At 39.2% G+C, this 22,263-nt stretch overlaps 1 protein-coding gene across 4 annotated transcripts in view; it reads right to left on the reverse strand.

Moving 5' to 3' along the window:
• Nucleotides 1-7,020: 7,020 nt before the first annotated feature.
• The window catches only part of slc2a9l2 (solute carrier family 2 member 9, like 2), a 109,761-nt gene continuing 94,518 nt past the window's right edge, over nucleotides 7,021-22,263 (reverse strand). For all 4 annotated transcript variants that reach the window (XM_084927810.1, XM_084927811.1, XM_084927813.1 and 1 more), the window contains one exon: nucleotides 7,021-7,435. In XM_084927810.1, the coding sequence (XP_084783936.1) occupies nucleotides 7,193-7,435 (243 nt within the window). In that variant the 3' untranslated portion in view covers nucleotides 7,021-7,192. The remainder of the gene's footprint in view (nucleotides 7,436-22,263) is intronic.

Raw genomic sequence — 22,263 nt, forward strand, 5'->3', positions numbered from 1 at the left:
CTTTGACTTGCATCACACCATGCAGTGTCCAGCGATAAAAGGGCACAGAGGTTGAAAAAAGCCATCAATTCTCTGAAATAATGAAGCCATCTCAAAAGCAAATCAGCTCATTGTTAAAGCCAGTCTAATCAGATTTGGCCTTTCACTGATAGAATCCAAAGACTTGTTGCTTTTTTCCTTTTTCTCCCCATGTAATGTTAGGCTACCCTATTGATTTGTTTGAATAATAGGCCAGCCGGCACACATCTAATTGTTTTCGAATCAATGTTTAAATGGATAACCCCAAACAAATGACTGTGAAATGAAATCAGTAGAGCTGTCTGCTCTCGAATACCAAACATATTCCAACCCTGTTGCAACTTACTCATTTCAAGATCTTTGTCATGTTCATGTTTTCCATGTTGTTGTTTTAATGACACCATAATTCAAATTGTTAAGGTTTTCATCCAAAACAGGTGAGAAGACCAACACTTGGGGGATGATTGGGTTGCAGTGAAAGACATGTTTGTAATGTTGCACAAAGTTAGCTTTTATTTAATTAAGCCAGCAGACTTGGTGAACTACATATGATGGCAACATTACAGATGAAGCATAGTGTGTATGTAAGCACATATACACAGCCATAGAAAGCGAGTGTGTACATATTGAGTCCAGCTCTGTTTGGTGGGTGATGGTATAAAAATATTTTTATTTTATTTTATTGATAAAAATGACTTTATCTAGAGAAGTTTATCTTATTTGCATGCTTATGTATCTACATAAACATAAAAATTCAACCTGCAGCGACTTTTGAAAAGTAGTCAGTTAGAGACCTGAGAGGAACTACACCTGTCAGCACTTGGTTAATTGTTTTAAATTGTGTAGTTTTTATGGTTGAACTTACTTTCTTTTAAAGACCACGTATCTGCATTCACACACTCCACATTTCGCTAGACTTTGATTGAATTCAATAAAATTAGGTTCTTTCAAACTCCATTATGTGTGGTCTCCCTATTTTGTGAGCTTTGAGCCAGCTCGCACACAGACACACACACACACTTAAAGTGACCGTCTCGGCCAGTAACAGGAGAATCACTCAACCATTGAGTGTTCTCTCATTGGTTAAGCACAAAGCATCATCCCAGGGTGTCATGCAATGTTGTTCTAACAAAGGCCACCTGCGCCTCCCTGTTGTACACAAGCTGTTCTTTGGCACTGGCGTGTTTTGCACGTTGTTTTTCTTTCTTTTTTTTCATGCTGATCGTTCTGTTTTTCTTTGACTTATTCCCTTCACTGATTACATTTAGACTTTTAAAACTATTTGGTTAGGTTAAGTCACTAAAAAGGACTAGGTGAAAAAAAACCTACTGTGGTTTGTGTAAATGCGCCCGTTCACAAAACAGTAACCCTAAAGTTCAGCGTGACAAATGTGTCTTCCTAACACAACAACCTGGCACGTTAGCTTCTGCCAACAAAGGACACTTACAGCTACGATTAAACAGCTTTACCTGGGAATGAGAACAAGCTCATGTTATTGTGTGAATAAAGAATTTTTCAGCTCTACAAATTTTATTCAAATTGAGGATGTTTAGCTGATATTTAGAGGCAGTCCAAGATGCCTTAGTTACAGTGATCAGTGTGTTTTTCTTTCTTTGTTTTTGATTAAAACTGATAAATCAATGTACAGTACAAATGAGATGTGGGCTGTAATAAACCAGAGAAAAGAATCCGCTAAACCTAAGTACCCGATGCTTACTAAAAATACACACACTCACATACTTGCTTGAGGGTGTCTGAAGTAATAAAGCTTACTTGTGGTAAACTATCACCACTGAGACTGAAGAAAAAGCAGGTGCTTCAGGGCCACAGTGGCCTTATAAAAGGGGTGCCAGTGGAAGGACCCTATAGCCAAATTGTGTTTTATTAAGTGCAAATGTCAACAAAGGTCTTAAAGCTATAGCCAACACAACATGATTGAATGGTTCACAGTATCAAGAGTGCCCCCAAACCTTCCTGTTGGGTGGCATGGTTCAACCAATCAACTCTCCAGTCAACAAAAGAGGGTCGGAGGATAAGTACCACAAAAACAAGCAAAAAAATGCCCCAAGACGCAGGTGTGGGAGGCTGGGATGCAACAGGTCAATGTTACTTTGCAAAACAAGACGTGCCTGTATTATTAAACGCCAGTGAAGTTTGCATCGCAGTGCCAAGGGTCTAATACTGTTGGTGTTGGTTGTGAGGACGGGGACGCAGCATCCTTGTTATTATCAAGTGACAGGAGAATCCTGGCTATGTTTTTGTGTGTGTGAAAATCAAAATACACTATGTGGACAAAAGTATTGGGCCACGTAAATATTACACCCCCAGGAGCTGTTTGGCCATGGAAACTGAAAGCACCTACATTGAAAGATTAAGAAGTGTGACCAAATACTTTAGTCCATACAGTGTAGCTTTGATAGTTGCATATGATTTAAAGAAAATACTAGCTGTTTTTCCAAAGGGATTAGGGATATAGTGTGGAATATAAAGATGCTTAGTCATAGTGCAGCTGTGTAGACAAAAGATAAAGTCTGACAAATTCCATAATTATGGTTTTCACATCAAAGTAAATTACAGGTTTGACACAGTTAATTTGGTGGATAAACCGATGATTGCTTGTCTCTTTTGTTTTCCATTAGCTGTGACCAGATGGAGAAAACAAATCCAGCAGCGAGTGTTTAATGCAGTGGGCAGGCAGACTCCAAAGTGGGTTAATCCTTCACTGCTGAGGCAACAAACTCCGAGGGTGAGCATGGCAGAGATGTAGCGTGCAATAAATGTCTGCTTAGAGTGAAATGGTTATAGAGTTGAACAATGTTAGAATTATACAGAGAGATAAATGATCAGGTTATGTTAAATTATATCATATCATCATTAAGTCATTAAAATGCATTTGCTTTGAGACTATTGTGGTAGAAAACATGAAACATGAATGATTTTAGTGATGAATATACTGAAATACAAGCAGGATTCAGCAATATGAACAAGGCAAAGACATCTGGTTGGTTGTCATAATTCAAGTGCTGAGGCAGACTATGTAGAGAGAATACAGTGCACATCTGCAGGGCAGGAAACCTTCTGTCACTGTTCATGTAGATAAACTTCAACACACTGTCAGAAACCCAGACTTGAAGAACTTTTTTGTCCTCATATTTAACCATAACAGAACTGTGAAAAAAGGAATATACTTATTTTAAACTACAAAGTCCAGGCAGTGTCAGAAAAAAGGGCTCCAATGTACCTGGATAAGAGGCACAGGAACATTGAAGACTGCAGAACTGCTTTCATTGGGTAAAATAAAAACCACAGAAATTCATAATTTCATTTCTTTCATTGAAAGTTTTCTCATTGTAGAGAACGGAGACAATCTTGACTTCAACATGAAATGAACTTTAAACTTTAAAAAGTATTTCACACCTGCAGTCAAGAGATACAGCGATACATCAGCACTCAGAGTTAGCCAGACCAAGTCTATATCTACCAAACAAAGTGCTTTAAAGATGAAACTGTCTTTTTTCACAGTGCTAAAAACTAAAACTACATGTTTTAAATGATCAAACACTTTTTAATTTTAGACAAATTATTATTTAGTTTACTACTAAGGGAAAATAGCTATCCAGACCTATCTGGGCCCATGTGAAAAAGGATTTTCCTCCTACACCTAATGACTGGTTTGGCCACCCTTGGCAGCAAGGATGAAAAATAACATGGTTTCCAAACACCAATCAAGTGTTTGGAAAAACTGCCAGTGAGTCTTTCACATCATTGTGGAAGAATTCTGGCCCACTGTCCTTTGCAGAATTGTAATTCAGCCAAATTGAAGGCTTTTTGAGCACGAACAGCATGCCAAACCATATCAACAGCTGTTAACTTGTTAGAGTTAAGTGATTAGGCCACTCCAAAAATCTTAATTATGTTCTTTTTGAGCCGTTCAGAGGTGGACTTCCTGGTGTGTTTCAGAAAATTGTCCTGCTGCATAACTGAAAACTGAATTCACAGTTCCATCAATTACGGCAAGTCGTCCAGGTCCTGAAACACCAAAGCACTCTACCTCCACCATTTTTCACTGTTGGTATGATAGTCTTTTTAAGAAGTGCTGTTATAGTTTTACACCAGATGTAACAAGACGCAAACCTTCAAAAAGTTCAACTTCTCTGTTGTCAGTCCACAGACTATTTTTCCAAACGTTTATGGCAAATGTGAGACAAGCCTTTGTGTTTCTTTTTTGTCAGTAGTGTCTCGGTCGTTGTGTCCTTGGGCAAGATACTTCACCTACCGCCTACTGGTGTTGGCCAGAGGGGCCGATGGCGCGATATGGCAGCCTTGCTTCTGTCAGTCTGCCCCAGGGCAGCTGTGGCTACAACTGTAGCTTGCCTCCACCAGTGTATGAATGTGAGAGTGAATGAATAGTGGAATTGCAAAGCGCTTTGAGGGCCCTGAAAAGTGCTATATAAATGCAATCCATTATTATTATTATTATAGTGGTTTTCTCCTTGGAACATCCCATGGGTTCACTTTTGTCCAGTCTCTGTTTTATTGTTGAAGTCTGACCTTAGCTGTGGCAATTGAAACCTTCAGGTTTTTAGATGTTGCTCTGGGTTCTTTTGTGGCCTTCTAGATGAGTTGCCGATGTACTCTTGGAGTAATTGTGGTAGGCTGTCCACTCCTGGGATTGTTTTTTCTCTATGTGAATAATGGCTCTCACTGTGGTTCACTGGAGCCTTAAAAATTTATTTTCAACCCTTTTTAGACTGACAGACGGAAATTACTTTAGATTGTGGCATGATGTGTTTCTTTTTGACATCTTTTCACCTACTTCACTTTGTTCTCCCCGTGTTTCGTGGGTTCTCACCGGGTACTGCGGCTTCCTCCCACAATCCAGAGACATCCAGTTAGTGCGGTTAGGTTAATTGGTCATTCTAACCCTGAGCCTACCCACCCCTGAGCAACCCTGACAAGGAAAAGCGGAAGAGATAGGATGGATGGGAGTGGCAGTTACGTTTTCCACCAACAGTGAAATGGTAAATGGCCTGTATTTGTAAAGCGCTTTGGGGTCCTTAGGGACTAGGAAAGCGCTATACCACAGTCATCCACCCATATTGACACACTGGTGATGGAAAGCTACGTTGTAGCCGCAGCTGCCCTGGGGCACACTGGCAGAGGCGAGGCTGCCGGACACTGGCGCCACCGGGCCCTCTGACCACCACCAGTAGGCGTAGGGTGAAGTGTCTTGCCCAAGGACATGACGACTGAGACTGTCCAAGCCGGGGCTCGAACCGGCAACCTTACGATTGCAAGGCGATCGCCATAACAAGTGAATTGGAAAAGCACTTAAGAAAATGCATGGATGATTATTTCAAGTGGAATCATATCACCCACATTGCAAATTGCTGTCAGCTGTCATTCAGTGTATGATTTGCTGTGCTGCTGCAGAGATCCAGGCCAGACCAGGCAGAAGCTGTTTCATCAGATGAAAAGAGGCTGGTAACATTTTTGTAAAATCAAATGAGCATTACAACCTGGATTTAAGATAAAACGTTTAAATATTTACACACAAGGAGCTGTTGAATACCAGAGTGCATCAATTAAATGGAAGGAAAATCCTCGATGGGTTCTGTTTTCAAATGGTTAAAGGAATTGTTTACCGAATACGAAATTTGATTTTCAGTCATTCTCTCTTCATAGGACATGCGAGTGGGATTCACACATCGCCTCCTGTTGCTCCCACTTCTTATTTTGCATAATCTGAAGTTAATTTGACACCGCTTCCTGACAGGTTGGTTAACCAGCGATTTATCAAGCATACATTACTCTGCAGTGTTCTCTCATTAAACATATACAGCTTTGCAGCAGTGTGGTATCATAATTACTCTCTCAGCACTCACCCAGCAAATCATTCTGTAAATTGCCCAGTAAGTAATGCTTCTGACAATATATGTCTCCAATAGTAGCAAGCTGGAACAGAGCTGTAAGGGACAACACTTACAATTATTATTCTCCGTCTTCTTGTATGTCAGGTAAATGTAATCTGAGACACTAACTCACTGGATATTTGCAAAAATTAAAAGGACACGAAGACGCATGGAGGTTCTCCACCACCTTTCTACAATGCTATTTGAAAACGTGGACATCCCATCATAGCATGACACATACACACAGAAACACACTTTGTGTCTGTGTCTATATGAGGGGGTAGAGTGTCAGCCCCCCAGGCAGCGGACTTTCAAATATTGAGTACGCCCTACTGTGGAACAAACTGCAACTGCTATCCAATGCCACGCTTGTCTGCCTCTGTTCAGATCACTTCCTCCGCTGGCTCCAGCCATCTGGTGGGAGGTAGCCTTGGCTCGTTTCAGATTTGGAAAGGATCCAAATAGCTTTCCCTGTCAGCTTTACTGTGCTCTCTGCGTTCTCTCTCCCAGGTTGTGTATATTAAGACGTTAACCAAGACATCAGGATTACAGCTATAATCCTGAAATTTATGTCTCTCCTCAGATGCACGTCTGTCCCACCTCTCATTTATTAGGCTCTTAGGGAAGACTGAGACTGAGTTCTGGCACACCTCTGTTTAGTGTCAGGACACAATTATCTGAGATGTGTTTCTTGCAGTGATAAACCCATAAAGCATGTTTTGGTTTTCTGGCCCCCAGCTGTGCTGTTTTGGTCCAATGTCAACATGAAGACAGCACTGTGCACAACCAGATCAGTATCAAAAAGCCAAGAAACACCTAGGCCATTAAGTTTTTTGTGGACGTTTTGGCAAAGCAAAATACATTTTTTCAGAGACATTGGTAGAGACTTAAATAAAGTGAAAAAAACAGTGACTAACAGACCGAAACAAAACTCTGTATGCACTCTAATATTAGACAGAACTGTAAAAGCAATCAGTGGAATCAACATCTAATGTAAGCCCCAAACCATAGTCATTTTTGTGACTGCTGAAGAGCCTCAGAACAGAATAGGAACGATTTGTTTCATCTTAATGAGAGACACAGACAAATACTTGCTTCATTGCTTTAATATATCTAAAAAAAATTGCAGTCATATAAAAAAAACATTGAAGAAAAGCATTGACTTTACTTAATTTTTTATGCTCAGTAAATATGTAAAAATAAGAAATATTTTCACACATTTGACACTGCTTCTCGATTATGACTGTGCTTCATTCCTTCATTTACAAGGACATTTGCATCTTAGTGGCATCTTGGGCTTTTCCATTCGTGTCAGAGTTAATAGACAGAACCAGCTCCATTTCCTGACCAGGCGAGGGGATGGGCATTTTATTAATCTTGGCAAAGCTCTGACTGATGTCCATAAAGGTTTTATTTTTGGTTTCCGGGAGGACGACATAGAGGTATATGGATCCCAGAATGCAGACTGCCACAAACACAAGGAAGGAAAAGGACTGCAGCGTCTCCTGTGAAAACAGAAAACATACAGAGAAGAAACATGAGACACATCAGATTTGTGCATACACTGTGCTGTTTTCAACATCCTAGTTACCCTCAGTTCATCATTCTTCAATCAGATGACATCTAGTAAAATTTATTAAAAAACAAAAATTTTACAGCAGAATTTTAAACAATTAAATGATTACTGGCGTGTCCACCTCCACACAGCTGGATCGTGACATTTTTCAGTCCATCTCTGCAGAGACATCATCTGTGGCATCTGTTTTGTCATCTGTTTTGTCAAATGTGTGTCATTGATGAGGACAGCATAACATTCCCATGATTTTCCGCTCAAAAGAATCCTACAAGCATATAAACTGAACATTACTCTTCTTGCATATACTTGCATGTAGTCGTGTGTTCAAGTACCAAAAGTATGAAAGGTAACCTTGTCCTGTGGGTTATGCCAATAATAGAGATTAGTGACAGATTTAAAAATACACACTGACTGATTACCCAGAGGGAGATTTAGATGTGGAGAGAGGGTTTTGTGCGTGTGCGTATGTGAGTAAGAGAGAAAGACAGAGAAAGAGTCTGAGAGAGAAAGGTTGGGTGTAGGGCAGAGAACTTGGCTGACCCTGACCAGTATGTTACCAACTATAATCCCTCGCTTATGAGGAGGCAGACCGCAAATGCAGAACTATGTACCAGGTATTAGAAATGCAGTGTCCAAACAACCACGACCTCAGTAAAGAACTACTTACCACTTTGATTTCAGTTGGTTATATCACCACTGCTGTTAGTCTCTGACACTGTTTTCCTCTGTTGAGAGTATTTCATAATAGCGCCATAAAAAAAAAAAAACCTCAGAGCATCGTGCAAAGGGCCTGACCCAGTTTCCATGCTGCCTCTGTGACGTAACACTCATCTGCAAAGTTAGCAAGTTCTTCAGAAAGAACTGCCTTTCTCTCTCAGTTGTCAGGGTAGATGAGTCATCTTACAAACAGGACATTTATGCGTTCACTCCATTTGTCATTAATCGAATTTTTGCAAGCCCGTGGATTGACGAGGATGAGACAGTCCTGATTTTGACACTGGGATAAGCCTTTGATCTGCTGTGGTGGCTCAGCTGGGTTCAGTGTTGTGCACACGCAGACAGTAAGGCATGAACACAAAGACCCAATTGCTGTACACACACACACACACACAGAAAAAGACACACTTTTTTCATGCTTAAATGAATGTTGGCTGAATAATGTGCAAACAAAAGGCGAGGTGAATGCTCTAAAATGCACTGCAGACGTACTGTAAATCTAATCTGGTCAAATGAGTGTCCATGCTTGGACATATACTGTCAGTCACTGGTTTCTGGTGCAACAATGAGTCATTGCTGGGGGTAGGGGTTTGCCGGTGTTAAAAGGGGGATATTTGCATGGCTGTGGGCTTTCATAGATTGTGTTGCCTGTGGGAGGCACAACGAGGAGATGGAGATGTATACAAGATTTGAAATGTCCACACTGGACTGATTTATGGATTACACTGATCAGCCACAACATTAAAACCCCTGGGAGAGAATAACATTGATCATCTTGTTACAATGCAGTGTTCTGTTGGGAAACCAGGAGTCCTGGCATTGATGTGGATCTTTTGACGTTGTCTTCAGACTCTCCAGATTCCAATATGATCAAGCTTCTGTGACAACCCACAGGACCCAATGGATCTGCTGCCAAAGTCCTGATGCCCGACTCTACAGTTGAGTGTTGTGGCTAATCCTTGGCTATATCATTGTTGTTACAATATGAGCATACAAGACAAAAAAACAACAATACCCATTAAGCATCATGTTTATGGATCACAGCTGCAATGCTACATACTCATTAATAAGGCAAACACAAAAGCATTCAAAACTCATAGCGTATGAATGGATGTGATTGAATGTGATGGGTCATTAGGTTTTACAGATCTCATGCACAAATAGAGCTTGTTGTTATTGCCCCATTTTATACTTATATATACATTTATATTGGTGTGAAGCATCGCATTGGAACTAGAGCTCCTGCTATCTTAGCATTTCTCCATATGATGACTTCACCAGCTTTGGTAAGGGTTACAAAAATGGCAAGTGAAAGTTTCTTCTTTTCATAAAATTCACTGTGGCAGAAATTGACATTATACTGTTTGTTTGTACTGGCTGACTACATAGAGTTATAGAGCAGTGTGCATAGTTTGTGAAAAGCTTGCCTGAGTCAATAACTGCAGAGTTCCAAACCTCCACCGTTATTAACATCAGCACACAAAGTGTGCGCTGGGAGCTTCATGGCATCAGTTTCCATGACAGAGAAGCTCTTGCTCTTGCAAATCTTAGGGAATGCTTTAGACTCCAATTGCAGCAGAAAGAAGGTCTTGTAACCCTGTAGTGCATCCTGCTTGGTGCATGAGTTTTTGAGACCTTTACATCATGTTTATTGTTTGTTTATTTGTTTTTTCAGAAAAACCTGATGTACACAATTAGACACATGTGGTGCTACTGTGAGGAATAAATACACATAAATGCTCGTTGTAGCAAAAAGGATACAAATTAAAACTAATATGCAAATTGATATTTAATTTCTTTCCTATTAATTTTTCAGAAGGTTCCATAAATTCTCCAGTTAGACTTTTCTGGCAATTATTTCATGGTTCAGGCTTTATGAGGTGAAAGCACGCATTAGATCTGTTAAATTTATAAAAAAATTAAAAAAAAGAAAGAAAGAAAAGAGCCAGTTAAACAAAAAATCTCTGTTAAAACTTTAAATGAGGCTGTCAACAGTATCTCAAATGAACTTTGCTTTGATTGATGACTTTGATTTGTTTTAATTATTTTACCTGAAAAAATAGTTGGTCCCTTTGAAACCATGACAGTGTTTAATATTAGAGAGATCCAACCTCTGGTCTTTTAAACAGAGCCAGTAGGATTCCCATACACCGAGTATTAAAAAAGTGAATACACTCTGGGCTAATTAAAATAAATCTCCAAAGTGGAAGATAAAATATACAATTTGCATGTGGCAAAATTTGGGTCAGGATTGTCCCCCATGAACCTTGTTAACATGCTCCATCTGGTGCCATCATCATGTATTTGGCTCAAATATTTGATAAAATACAAAAGATGACCAGTCAAATCAGTAGTAACAGTAATTAATTGCTATCCTTTAATTTTCCAGGGCCAGTGTCTCAGTTGTCTGTATCAGCCTTTCATTGATCAGGAAATAGCCTTGGTGGAGTTTTCGGGAGTGTTAATTGGTATAATTGCTACTTAATGTGTTCCTTTTCCTGCACCACAGGCCATTTTGCATATCTGTGTTCAGGTGCTGCTGTCCTTTTAGATATCCATGTAGGGAATTAAAAAGTGCTAATAATTGATAATATTTCATATTACAAGATTTTAACTTCTATATTTTATAACCCCATTTGAACACCTAGCTCTGCAGAGCACTAACTGACACCTCAGCAGTGGCCTGCCATGGAAAGATGGGATGTGACAGTTAAACGGTGTGTTGTCTGGAAAGGGGTCAGAGCTGGTTTCAGGTGCACGTCAGAAACCAGTCAGTCACTGCTGGGATCTGGATGCCAGGCATGTGCCTGGGAGTTCGTGGGGCTAGCAAAACCCAACCAACAAAAGCAACGAGCAACTCTGCAATATTTGTGGAATTGGCTGGCTAAAAATAACCTTCTGTTGCTTTCTGTTTCTCACACGTGTCCAAATCTTCCCTGCCAGGTCAGCCTTATCTCTTGCTCTGCTCTAGGACTTTCAAAACCCATTTCTCCTGTGACACACTCTTATTGTATACCTTTATTATCTGTTTAATTACCTATTCAGCTCAATATCTACTTGACCTTCCATTTCCTGACATAAATTACCAGCAATCTCGTTGTTCAGCCATCAAAATACCAAAAAAACCCAAAAAAAACACCTGTTTATCATGACATCATACCTCTTTGTCCTGTCTTCCTACTGGTCAGTGGTACATGACAGGTAGAAGTGCAATATATCATCCTTTATTTCTCCAATCCTTATTTTTTACAAGAATGAAGTGACAGTGCAGACACAATGGTGAGGTGTTCAGGCTCCTGTACATCTACTGACAACTCTTCATTTAAGGATTCATAGTCTGGTGTAGCTCTAGCACAGGAGAGTATAGGTGTTTCATTACATGTACAGGGTACCTGACATGCTGAAACCGGCAGAGTTCAGCACATTTCTGCAAATGACTTCCACAATGCAAGCTTCCTATTCTTAGCAGTGGGTGTTGCTTACCTACTTATATTGTGATCGGTAACATGACACAAAGGAAAACAAATGTAGTTTTTTGTCATACTGCCAATGTGAAGATGTGGATGGCATTTTTGTTTTTTACTCACACTTCATTCGAGACTGAAATATCTTTACAGATGAGTTCCCCCACCAAACTTTGTGTTTCAGAGAGAAGTATCTGGAGAATGGAGCTCTGACAAGTTTTCCAGAGTTACACTTTGGCGTAAGACTCTGGTAACCGCTTCTCTCCTAGCGCCATAGCCAGATCTTGATCGTTAGATTTAAACTCTTCTGTGGTGGTGTACCGAGGTAAAACCACAAACACTGTGTAATTTTCCTAGTGCTTATGGGCCTGACTGTATAGCTATGAAAGAGTGACTTTGCAAACATTTTAACATCTCCAAAATTAATTACACAACGCTTTGAGAACACATCTGTTATTCCTGTGGGAGCTCATGCATCACACAGTCGGTGTGAGAGTGGAAGTGCAGGAACGCATCGCCCAATGGAGTTTTGAGATGTTTGGGCTTTAATTTGGTTTTTTTCTTAAAATCAGCAAGACTAAATGAAAAGGAAAAGACAGATCATGCAAGAACAACTTCCACCTCTAAGAAAACACCATCTAAGTGTTTGTTATGCCCTTTTCAGCTATTTTAGTTCTCTGTTCACTCTTTGCCTCCAACACATGACACTCCGGTACAGCTGACTGAAAGGACAAAATTAGATTTATCTGGGGGGGCTACTGAGCGAACAGGCAGAAAACATTTGACGGAAGGTCAAAACGGCGTCACTAAAATGTCCACCGTGCCTCAAGCAAACTTTCACTCGGATCTCAAACTTCTACGATGACTTTTGTCGAACTTTTTCTTTCTCACAATGAATGTGCCCTTAAAGCTACGGTCAGAGAACCTCACTTTGTGGGAAAGTTGCAAAGGCGGAGGGAAGAACATATTGTTTCTGCTAAAAAGGTGAAACTCTGTTTAGTTGTAATTACAATCAGGTTCTGAGTCACTGTTTTCATGGCAAACATATATGCTCAACATCTGCTCTCTAGGCTAAAACCACTTCTGATTGACAAGTCGTTTTGTCAAGCCACTTATCATTTATCTCGTCCATGTCAAAACCATAGAATATAATTCATGGTGCTGTAGCATTTTCTGTCGCATACGTCACATAGGGCTGCTAGAATGTAGAAACTGTAACCAAGATCTACATTTATGGATGAATAAAAATCAAAGAGACAAAAGAAAAAGAGAAATCGCCCCTGTGAAGTCACACACACCCGTGTACCGTAAACCGAATTCATTTGCATTTCCAGTCTAGTTCAATCCCATATTCATTAATTTTCAAAGCCCTGCTCCTGTTTTCAGAACTTATCAAAATCTTATCCCTGAAAAATCCACTGATAATATCATCTGTGCTCATCTTCATCAGTCTGTGAATACACTGTACAACTGATTCCTGTTCACAAAACTCCTGATGAGTGCTAGAGGCTAAATATCACGCACCCAACTGGATCAACTGGAGGTCAGATTCATTCCTGAGTTCCTGCACTCTTATGATGATCATTGGACGCCCGATATTTCAAGGAGCAAAGGAGTGCTTGAGAAAAAACACAAGAACAAAGATGCACGTGAAATCCCAGAAGGAATGTTTAAGATAAGACGGGCAAAGGAATCATGAAATGACACGTCACAGGCTTCTTTATGTAACTCTGTGTAATTAAAACATCATCACACCCAGCTTTAGCTATAAATTCACATGCACTGAATAGTTAATCGTATTTGTAGTCCAGGCACTCAAACACAATTATTCAAAATGTATTTACTTTGCAGAGTCATGTACCTGTTTAGATGCATCCGTATTAACTACCCTGCTGCTCAGAGCTTTAAAGTATTAAATTCAATGTTTTTCTGCATTAATTCACTTTTTTAAATCAGCTGCATCAGATAGAAAATAGCCCTTTCTATTAAAAAAATCCTCCAGGTTAATTGGAAATAAAATAATTTATGTAATTATGAATGATTTATTAACTGAAAACTCTGGCTTTATGGTACAATGTATTCATTCACAGATGAATCTATTTAACAAATTCATTAGAAATCAGCGAAGACAAGCAAGAATACAATGAACAAGTTTGTTTAAGGGTGCAGGAACATCAGCGTACATATTTAGATTTTATTTTTTTATCTCACAAAGATTGAAATGTCAAATGCCATTAGGATCTAATGAGGGACAAGTGGGTCATTATAACCAAGGGCAAAGTTCTGTCTAAAAAAAAAAAAAGGCAGAACCATGTCCTCTGCACACAGGGCAGATATAATCAGACAGTAGCACTTTATATTAGGTAATGTAAGAAAAGCAAAGTTAAAAACTCAAATATGCCATGTAAGAAATATAAAGGTCACACTTTCAGTTGAAATGTCATTTTAAAAAATATCTCTGTAACGATGTGTTATATAGATAATGCCGTTTTCCTAACGAGCCAGATAATGATGGTATGGTGTTTTTAGCAACAAAGTTTTCCTACTGTGGAGTAGCTAGAAATTACTATCACTGTCCACAGTAATAGTTTAACAATTTTAATAATGCTCTAATTAGAAAGCACACAATTCAAGTTGCCAGAGTGCAATCTAAAAATGGCAGCCACACTGAAAGCTGTTTCGAAATGCCTGAGAAGATGATTTTGCCTCTCTCTTTTTGATTAAGATAACTTAATAACTTCAAGACAAAAGCAATGCAAAACCTCCATCTGAGTAAGAAACCAAAAGAGCAACACTTCACACTTTTAAGAAGCCCATTTAAGAGCTCTGTTGGTTTTAAATGGCCTGGTAAATGGCCTGCATTTGTATAGCGCTTTTCTAGTCCCTAAGGACCCCAAAGCGCTTCACACTACATTCAGTCATTCACCCATTCACACACACATTCACACACTGGCGATGGCGAGCTACATTGTAGCCACAGCTGCCCTGGGGCGCACTGACAGAGGCGAGGCTGCCGGACACTGGCGCTACCGGGCCCTCTGACCACCACCAGTAGGCAAACATGGGGTTAGTATCTTTTATCTTTTTAACTCACTGACACTCACTGAAAAGAGCAGGTGGAGAGAATGAGGTGTGTCTGCAGCTGCAGAGCAAGCCTCACAGTTGTGAAGCAGCACTGGTGAATGTTTGCCCAAAGCTCAGTAGATTTGTCACCAGAGACAACTTGCTGAATAGATATAAAAACTCACTGAATCTATAAAGCCAACAGGTTGCCAATAAAGAAGTCTGCTTAAGTGCGATAATCACTGCTGTGAGTGACAGGAATGCCAAGCACCCAATCTAATGTGGTATATGTTAGGTTATGTGATAAAGAAAGCTTTCACAGGACTCTATGCAGTCCTATAAAAAACTAAGTATACCGTTAATGCTTCAATAGGAATAAAAAGCATAAGGAGCAGCCAGCATTTGATGCACCTATTGCACCTATATAAACACAAAGGTTTGTGTGGTTTGCTTGCCTGGAGCATACAGGTTTATTTTAAAACAGTGCAATGAGTTTCCCGGGTATGGACAGAAAAGTCACCCCAAGCTTAGAGTGCTCAGAGAAACAAACAAGCAAAAAAACCCAAGAGCTACATCTCAGACTCTACAGACCTCATTGAGCATGTTAAATGTTAAAGTTCATCAGAGAATAATTAGAAAGAGGTTCAACAAGGATGGCTTGTTTGGAAGGGTTGCAAAGAGAAAGTCTATCTCTAAAAAGAACATGGCAGCAGGGCTTAGCTTTGGAAAGGTGCATCTGAACAAACCAGACTTCTGGAACAATGTCCTTCAGAGAGATGAGACCAGAGGGGAGATGTTGCAGGGCACCTTGCAATCATCGAGTCGGACATGAAATCCTGTGTATACCAAAGTATTCTAAAGATGACCAACCGTTTTCAAGAAATGAATACTTCTAGTTTTCCTGCCGAAGATGATTTTACATGCTATTGAATCATGGAGTGCACTCCATTTGTGAAAAATGTTGTTTTTATTATAGACATATGTACCTTGAAATAGGTAAATGCTGATATAGGAAAAAAAATCATCTGTCATGAACAACAGACTGCTGTATGTTGTGTAAAGTTTGAAAAATAGAAGACTGACACAAGCTGTACAGACAGATCCAGAGAGATCGGCAATAGATGCTTTAATTAAAATCAAATTCTGTCAGTAGGAATTACCAGATACAACTCACTTAACAGATCATTGGGAGTGATACAGCAAAAACTACTTAAGTACTCAAAGAATAAAACAGCTCGATATAAATTTTTTAAGGGACCGTGCACAAGGAAAACAGCAGGTTGTTGGAGATCTGTGTTAAGAATTCTAACCTCAATACACTGAGTGTACAGTAAAGCACAGAAATGGAAATGTCAAACTGAAGAACACCTTTGCTTGCAATGCTGTAAACAAACTTGTCTTCACTGGTGCAGTACAGAGTACTGAGACACAATTAATACTGAGACACTTGGACAAAATTAAAGCAATGAACTGTGGATGACTCGAAAGCTTCACTGGCTGAAATGAGAAGAATATTTTAACCACAGTTTTTACAGATAACAGAGAAAGATCACAGTTAACAGTTAACTACTAAACGACTTCATTTTTTGTGCGCTAACATAAGATTGAAATGAAAAATAGCAGCAGTGAAGGACACAAAGAGACTGATATAGTTATAATTGTTTAAAATGTGAAAGAGGCCAAAGGAATAGCAGATGAGCTTAATTCTAATCATTTAGTTATAAGATCCTTGGAAAATGAGCACTAACAGCAGAGAGAAAAAAGGAGGAGACATACTGTGTGAAGCATGAGGCTGGCAAACAAGTATTCAGTCTGTGGAATGAGGAACCACATTGCTTCGATAGAACTATGTCAGACTGATTTATCCTTTTTTCAGTTCAGTATCTTTTATGCTTGCCTGCATTCAGATCATAAGCAGATGTATATGATAGGTTGAGGCAGCCACAAATTGTCAGATTCAGTGCATATAGCAATGATTCACCGAGTGGTTCATTTTTAAAGGTAGATAACCCGCATTCATCGCCTTTTCATCAGGATTCCCATTTTTGCAATGTTTGATTAAAAAAAAAACACTTTTTTCACTCTAAAACGCTAGATCCCCCACCCACCGTCTTAAAGGAATACTGCTTGTCTTTACAAAGAAGTTGGTCCACCTTAAAACAAAACAAAACAAAACAAAGAATATAAAAGAATTGTTTTCATGCAGTATCAAGAGAAAATAATCAATGAATGACCATTAATGTACCTTCAAAGGACACCGCAGCCAGCCAAGTTGGACAGTTATTATACAGAATGTACTCATTAAGGTTGCCTGTCAAGTTATTAATAGCTGCTACAAAATATCAAAGACAGAGGGATGAGAAGGACGAAACAGCGATGGTTCATTTATAATACACACACAGGCTGTGATTTCCTAAGTAAAACTCCAGGGTTTCCTCCAGTGTCTGCAAGCCAGCTGCGCCCGAGCATCAGATTTTAACATGCTTTTTCAGACAGGAGGGGTCGACAGTCCCAACAACTTTACTCGCTGAAACTATAAACTCGTTTGTTCTTCTTTACAGTTCCAGCCTTTCCCAGCTTCCCTTCTCCACCTCTGAATTCAGTGTTATAGTGTTAAAATTACATGTGAGTTTCACTGTAAGTAACTGTGTCACCACTGCCTTTACAGAACGCGACTGAAAATCAAAGTCTGTGTCTTCAGATAATGTTCCTGTAGGGGGACTCCCACCTCTGTCTCCCAGATGAGAGTTTTGCGTTTGTCACAGCAGCTCAGCAGCAGCTCGCTAAAAACACCTCGTGCAACAGCATTTAATGAACATATATGTGCCGGCGTTGTTAAAAGAAAGTCTGATATGGGACAGAACAACCTCCAAGATAATAATGTTATTTTTTCTTTGTAACCGGAAGAGTACTAAAGGTCTAGAAATAAAGAATTAATAACCTTGGGTCGTCCCTGTACAGGTATTTAAAAATACAGTTAAAATGCAGCAGAAAAAAAGAGAATAATAAAAAAGTAGTAATAAAAAGTATTAAATTAGTAAAAAAGTATAAATATTAAAAAAGAAAATGGAAAAAATGAGCATGTTATGGTTCCACAGTGAAAGTGTTTAATCCAGATTCATATTTTAAGCTTAAAAACAGAAAAACCAAAACATTTAGAGGTTTTTGATTTTTCTGTTTGTTTTGTTTCATGTTCATCACTGCACATATGTGAGTAAAAAAAATATTCCCAGTGACTCTATTGCTTCATAGCTTATTCTATAAATTTCATTTTCCCAATAATGGGAAAAATAAACATGCACACAGTGTGTACAATAGTACGGAGCTGCATATGTCTTGAACTCCAGGAGCCATAAACCTCCTATCCAGCAAAAAGGCCTCTAAAATCCTCAGGCTTTTTTTTTTTTGGCTTGGCAGAGATACTACATGTGCAGCGCATTCTGTCATCTTACACACAAAAGCTCAGTGCCATTCTGTGTGGCAGGAAACTGCCGCTGGAACACCTGCAGTGAATTGTCTGTGTTATCAGCCTGATTTCCCCCTACTACACCCAGAGTGGCAGTACAGTTTATAATTGTGTTGGAACTGGTCCAGCTCCTGTTGGGGAAAACTGCAGCCACTCAAGCTGCACAGGAGGTTATACATGTAGTCCAGTCGCATGGAGGAATTTAACACCCTCGTTCAGAATGGTTAGCCCTCTAAGCAGACGCATCAAAATGCTGCCAGTCTTCCCCCACCATGATGGAAACCATTCAAAGTGCCCATCCTTGACGTCTGCTGTTTGAAGTGTAACATATTTGAAATAGGTGTAATAACAGCCAAATTATTTCATATCAGTTTTTCTTTTGTTCTGGTGCGTTATTCTTCTTGGAGAACAATCAAAAACGATCCCGTTCCCATATCCCTGTGCTTTCTGCTGCACTGCTTCAGTGATTCTCTGAATCCCCAGTGCTGATCTTGTCTTTGAGAAAGCATACACTGCAAGAATGTGCAGTTGTTGAAGACATCAGTCCAGAATCAGAAAAGTGCTAACCATCTGAGTCCACCAGCTTGTCCCAGGGCTGTCTGGGTTGTGCTTGCAAGCTAAGGCTCTTTTAGTGTTCATAATGATGAGTTTATTCAACCTTTGGATATTAATAGATCTGATGGTGCTTCGCTGATCTCCATTTTCTTCTCATGAGGAATGTAAATTGATTTCTCTGTCCAGCGTGCTTGCTTTTCTCTTTGTGATCATGGCCTCATATTACCAAGTCTAGCCTTATTTCTTGTCAGTGACTCACTCGCTGCTTTACAGGAGATAACTGCTATGAATGTAGCTGCACAAGAGTAACTATCCCCATGGGCCACAGATTCTATCCAACCCAGGCATATGCTACATCACAGGCCTTGTTAAAAGGGATGTCAATTCAAGACATTTGACTTCTCACACTGGGAGCGGATTTCCTGAAGTATCTAATCTCTCTGGATTGTCTATCAGGATAGTCAGGTTGACTTTAAAGTAATACAGGCTGGTCTTATCTTTATAAAAACTTAAAGAACTAATTTCAATGAGCTGAAATCCACTAAGTGATAAGACTATAAGGCTGCAACGGATAAACTAGAAATTGCTTCAGATAAGGCAGTTGGTTCTCAGGAAATGAGGGCAAATCCAAAGGCCCAACACATTTACAATACCTAAAGGTCAATTTTAGTCCCATAGGATCTGCTGTATAGTGAGCTGGCTGATGGCTAAAGACAAAGGCAACCAAATGTGTGTAAGAGACACACACATACGCATAAAATGGCTCAGAGTATGAGAGCTGCTGAAAGAAAAACCACCAGCACTGCACAAGCACAATAGTAAAGACTCCAGAGGAAGTCAGATGTCCACACTTTGCAGCCCAGTGTCTATGTCTGTTATAGCTGTAAACACCATTAACATTAAAGGATCCGACCACATCAGCCTTGATCTTAAAAAAGCAAAAAATACAAATAAAAAGCTCACACCTCGACTTGGGTGGTAGAAATGTCATCCATCACTAAAAACATGCAGTTTAATTTATCTGGCATAAATCTGACGTGTGTATGAATGCGATGTTTCTATGCGTCTGAGTGAAAAGATGTGGTTGTTGTGGTAGCTCAAATTATAAATTTTTAATGCAACCTAAATTGTGGCACAAAAAGACCGAATTTTTTTCTCCAAACAGTTGCAGTAAAACAATGAAAAAAAAAATAGAAAAACAAACATACAAAAACACAGGGATGTAACAAAAAGAGTTACGATGAGAGGAGGCAGCGACGAACAGTTGCCTGGAGCAACCGGTTGGGTTTCAGGAGATGAAAGAGGACCTGGTGGCTTTCGGGAAAACATTCCAGTTTTACACACCGATAGGCTCTTCTGTCCTCAACTCCTGTATATTTTTATTATGTCACCCCGAATTTCATTTCTAACAAACAACATCAAAGGATCTTTTTTTGCAGTTTTTTGAGAAATCATGTGCATTTAAAGCAAAACTCTCGGCCTGCTCTCTATATTAACCTCTGCACAGTACTTTTGGGTGCTCTGTCTATCCTTGTCTATTTGTAGCAGCTCTTTTTAAAAGGCTAAAGTAATGAGTATCGGCTTGTGTGCTGGTTGGGAGAAAATACACCTGAACCGCCACCTTGTTCAAATAAAAATCCTTTTCTGTTGGCACCAAACTACTCGAGCTCTTATGCAGCGTTGAATGTAAATCTGTTTCTGTGTCTATGCATTCAGCATTGCTGTCACGTCTCACACTGTTACACCTTGTTAAGAAATGTCCAAACAGTGAAACCGGCGCATCAGCGGTACAGCAGGATACATATCAATGCAGGATGCGTTTAGGCGCAGTGTTGCTGGACTTTTGAAGACATTTTGACTAAATGGATGAAAAACATCAGACATCACAACATCTCTGAAACACGTGAGATTAAATTTTAGCATTACTGCACAGCTCATGAAGGCTGTACAAACTTTTAATCTTTACTGCTGTTAAGCTCCAAATACACTGCAAACATATACCAACATGTTCCAAAATACAACTGAATCTTTAATTAAAGATCCCCAACTCCAGAAATGAAAATGCCCTTTTCTTTTAAACTATAGATCAATCCAAGTATCGATAGTATTGATACCGACGGCCGGTATTGGTATTGGATTGATACTAGCATGACAGGATCGATAACTTGTTTCTACCCTCCAAGTTCACTTTGTTCCCTAATGAATCATGTTAATTTTTGATTTATTTATAGTCTGTAGCACATTTAAAACAACAGAAGCGAAAAGACCCAGTTTCAAAATACACGAAAGGCTATAAAAGGTGTGTTTTGCTGGTAATTATTACAAAAATTAAAAATCACAGTGATTTAGTGCTTAATAAAATGTATTCAGAATTAACAAATTGATAATGATTCATCTCATAAACCATGACACACTAGTCTTCCTCACATACACTGCCTTAAAATGATCAGTATTGGTATTGGCAATATCAGCCTTGTATTTACTTAGTATCAGATCTGTACAAAGATTTTCAGTACTACCACCTCTAGTTTGCAGGATTTTCGTTTAAAAATTCAATTCTAAACTAAAACCTCTTTGATATCACTGATGGTAAGTTCTTAATTTTGGAAAATAGCTTACAAGCTAGACGGGACATTATAAAACAGTTTTCAAAGGTAGTGATTCTCATGAAAATTATATCTAATCTGTAAAGTGGGTTAAGTGCCCCTTAACAGTAACTTTTACTGCCAATATTTTGCTGGTACGGAGTTAAAGCTCACAATATTATCACACTAACCAGGGAAATAAAACCCCAATTCATAATTCCTGTAGAGTATGCCCTGCATGGCTTAACTGCTTTTCCTCGCCGCTGTGCCAGGCGAGGCTTGTAGTAAATGAAGCAGGATCACAGTTTTCATATCTGCGCTTTACATAAAGGTCAGGATTACGTTTAAAGTCTTCTGTGCTCAATCCAAGCGCCTTGAAGAAAACTACCTTATAAAAGTTAAGTGGTATGCGTCGGAGCGCCAGTCGAAGCGAGTTCATCAGAATCAGAATCAGAATACTTTATTAATCCCTGGGGGAAATTATTTAATACAAGTCAGAAAAAAAAAGAATACGTAAGAAAAAAGAGCTTCATCTTCCTATCATCATTTTTAAATACATTCAGGCTTACAAGCATGAATTTCAAGGACATTTTCTTCATTAGGTTAAAAATCATGCGTTGATTGGTTAATAACACTACAGCTTTGGCTTCTTTTGTAATATATTTTTATTGTAAATTCAATATATGCTCCTGATGTTGTAAACCTGAGTGACTAAGCTGCAAAATCATACCATAACTAAAATACAGTGTGAACATTATGGAGTGTGACAACATTGATATTTAATAATGATGATATCATGGGAATGATACACATATCCACATATTTAAAAGATGGACATAGCTTTGATATTAAAAAATTAAGCCACTGGTAAACTATGTATAAAAAAATTGGTCCACATTAATGCTAA

The sequence above is a fragment of the Perissodus microlepis genome, chromosome 5 (genome assembly GCF_051167445.1).
Source record: "Perissodus microlepis isolate ML-2025 ecotype Zambia chromosome 5, ASM5116744v1, whole genome shotgun sequence".
Classification (NCBI taxonomy): Eukaryota; Metazoa; Chordata; class Actinopteri; order Cichliformes; family Cichlidae; genus Perissodus; species Perissodus microlepis.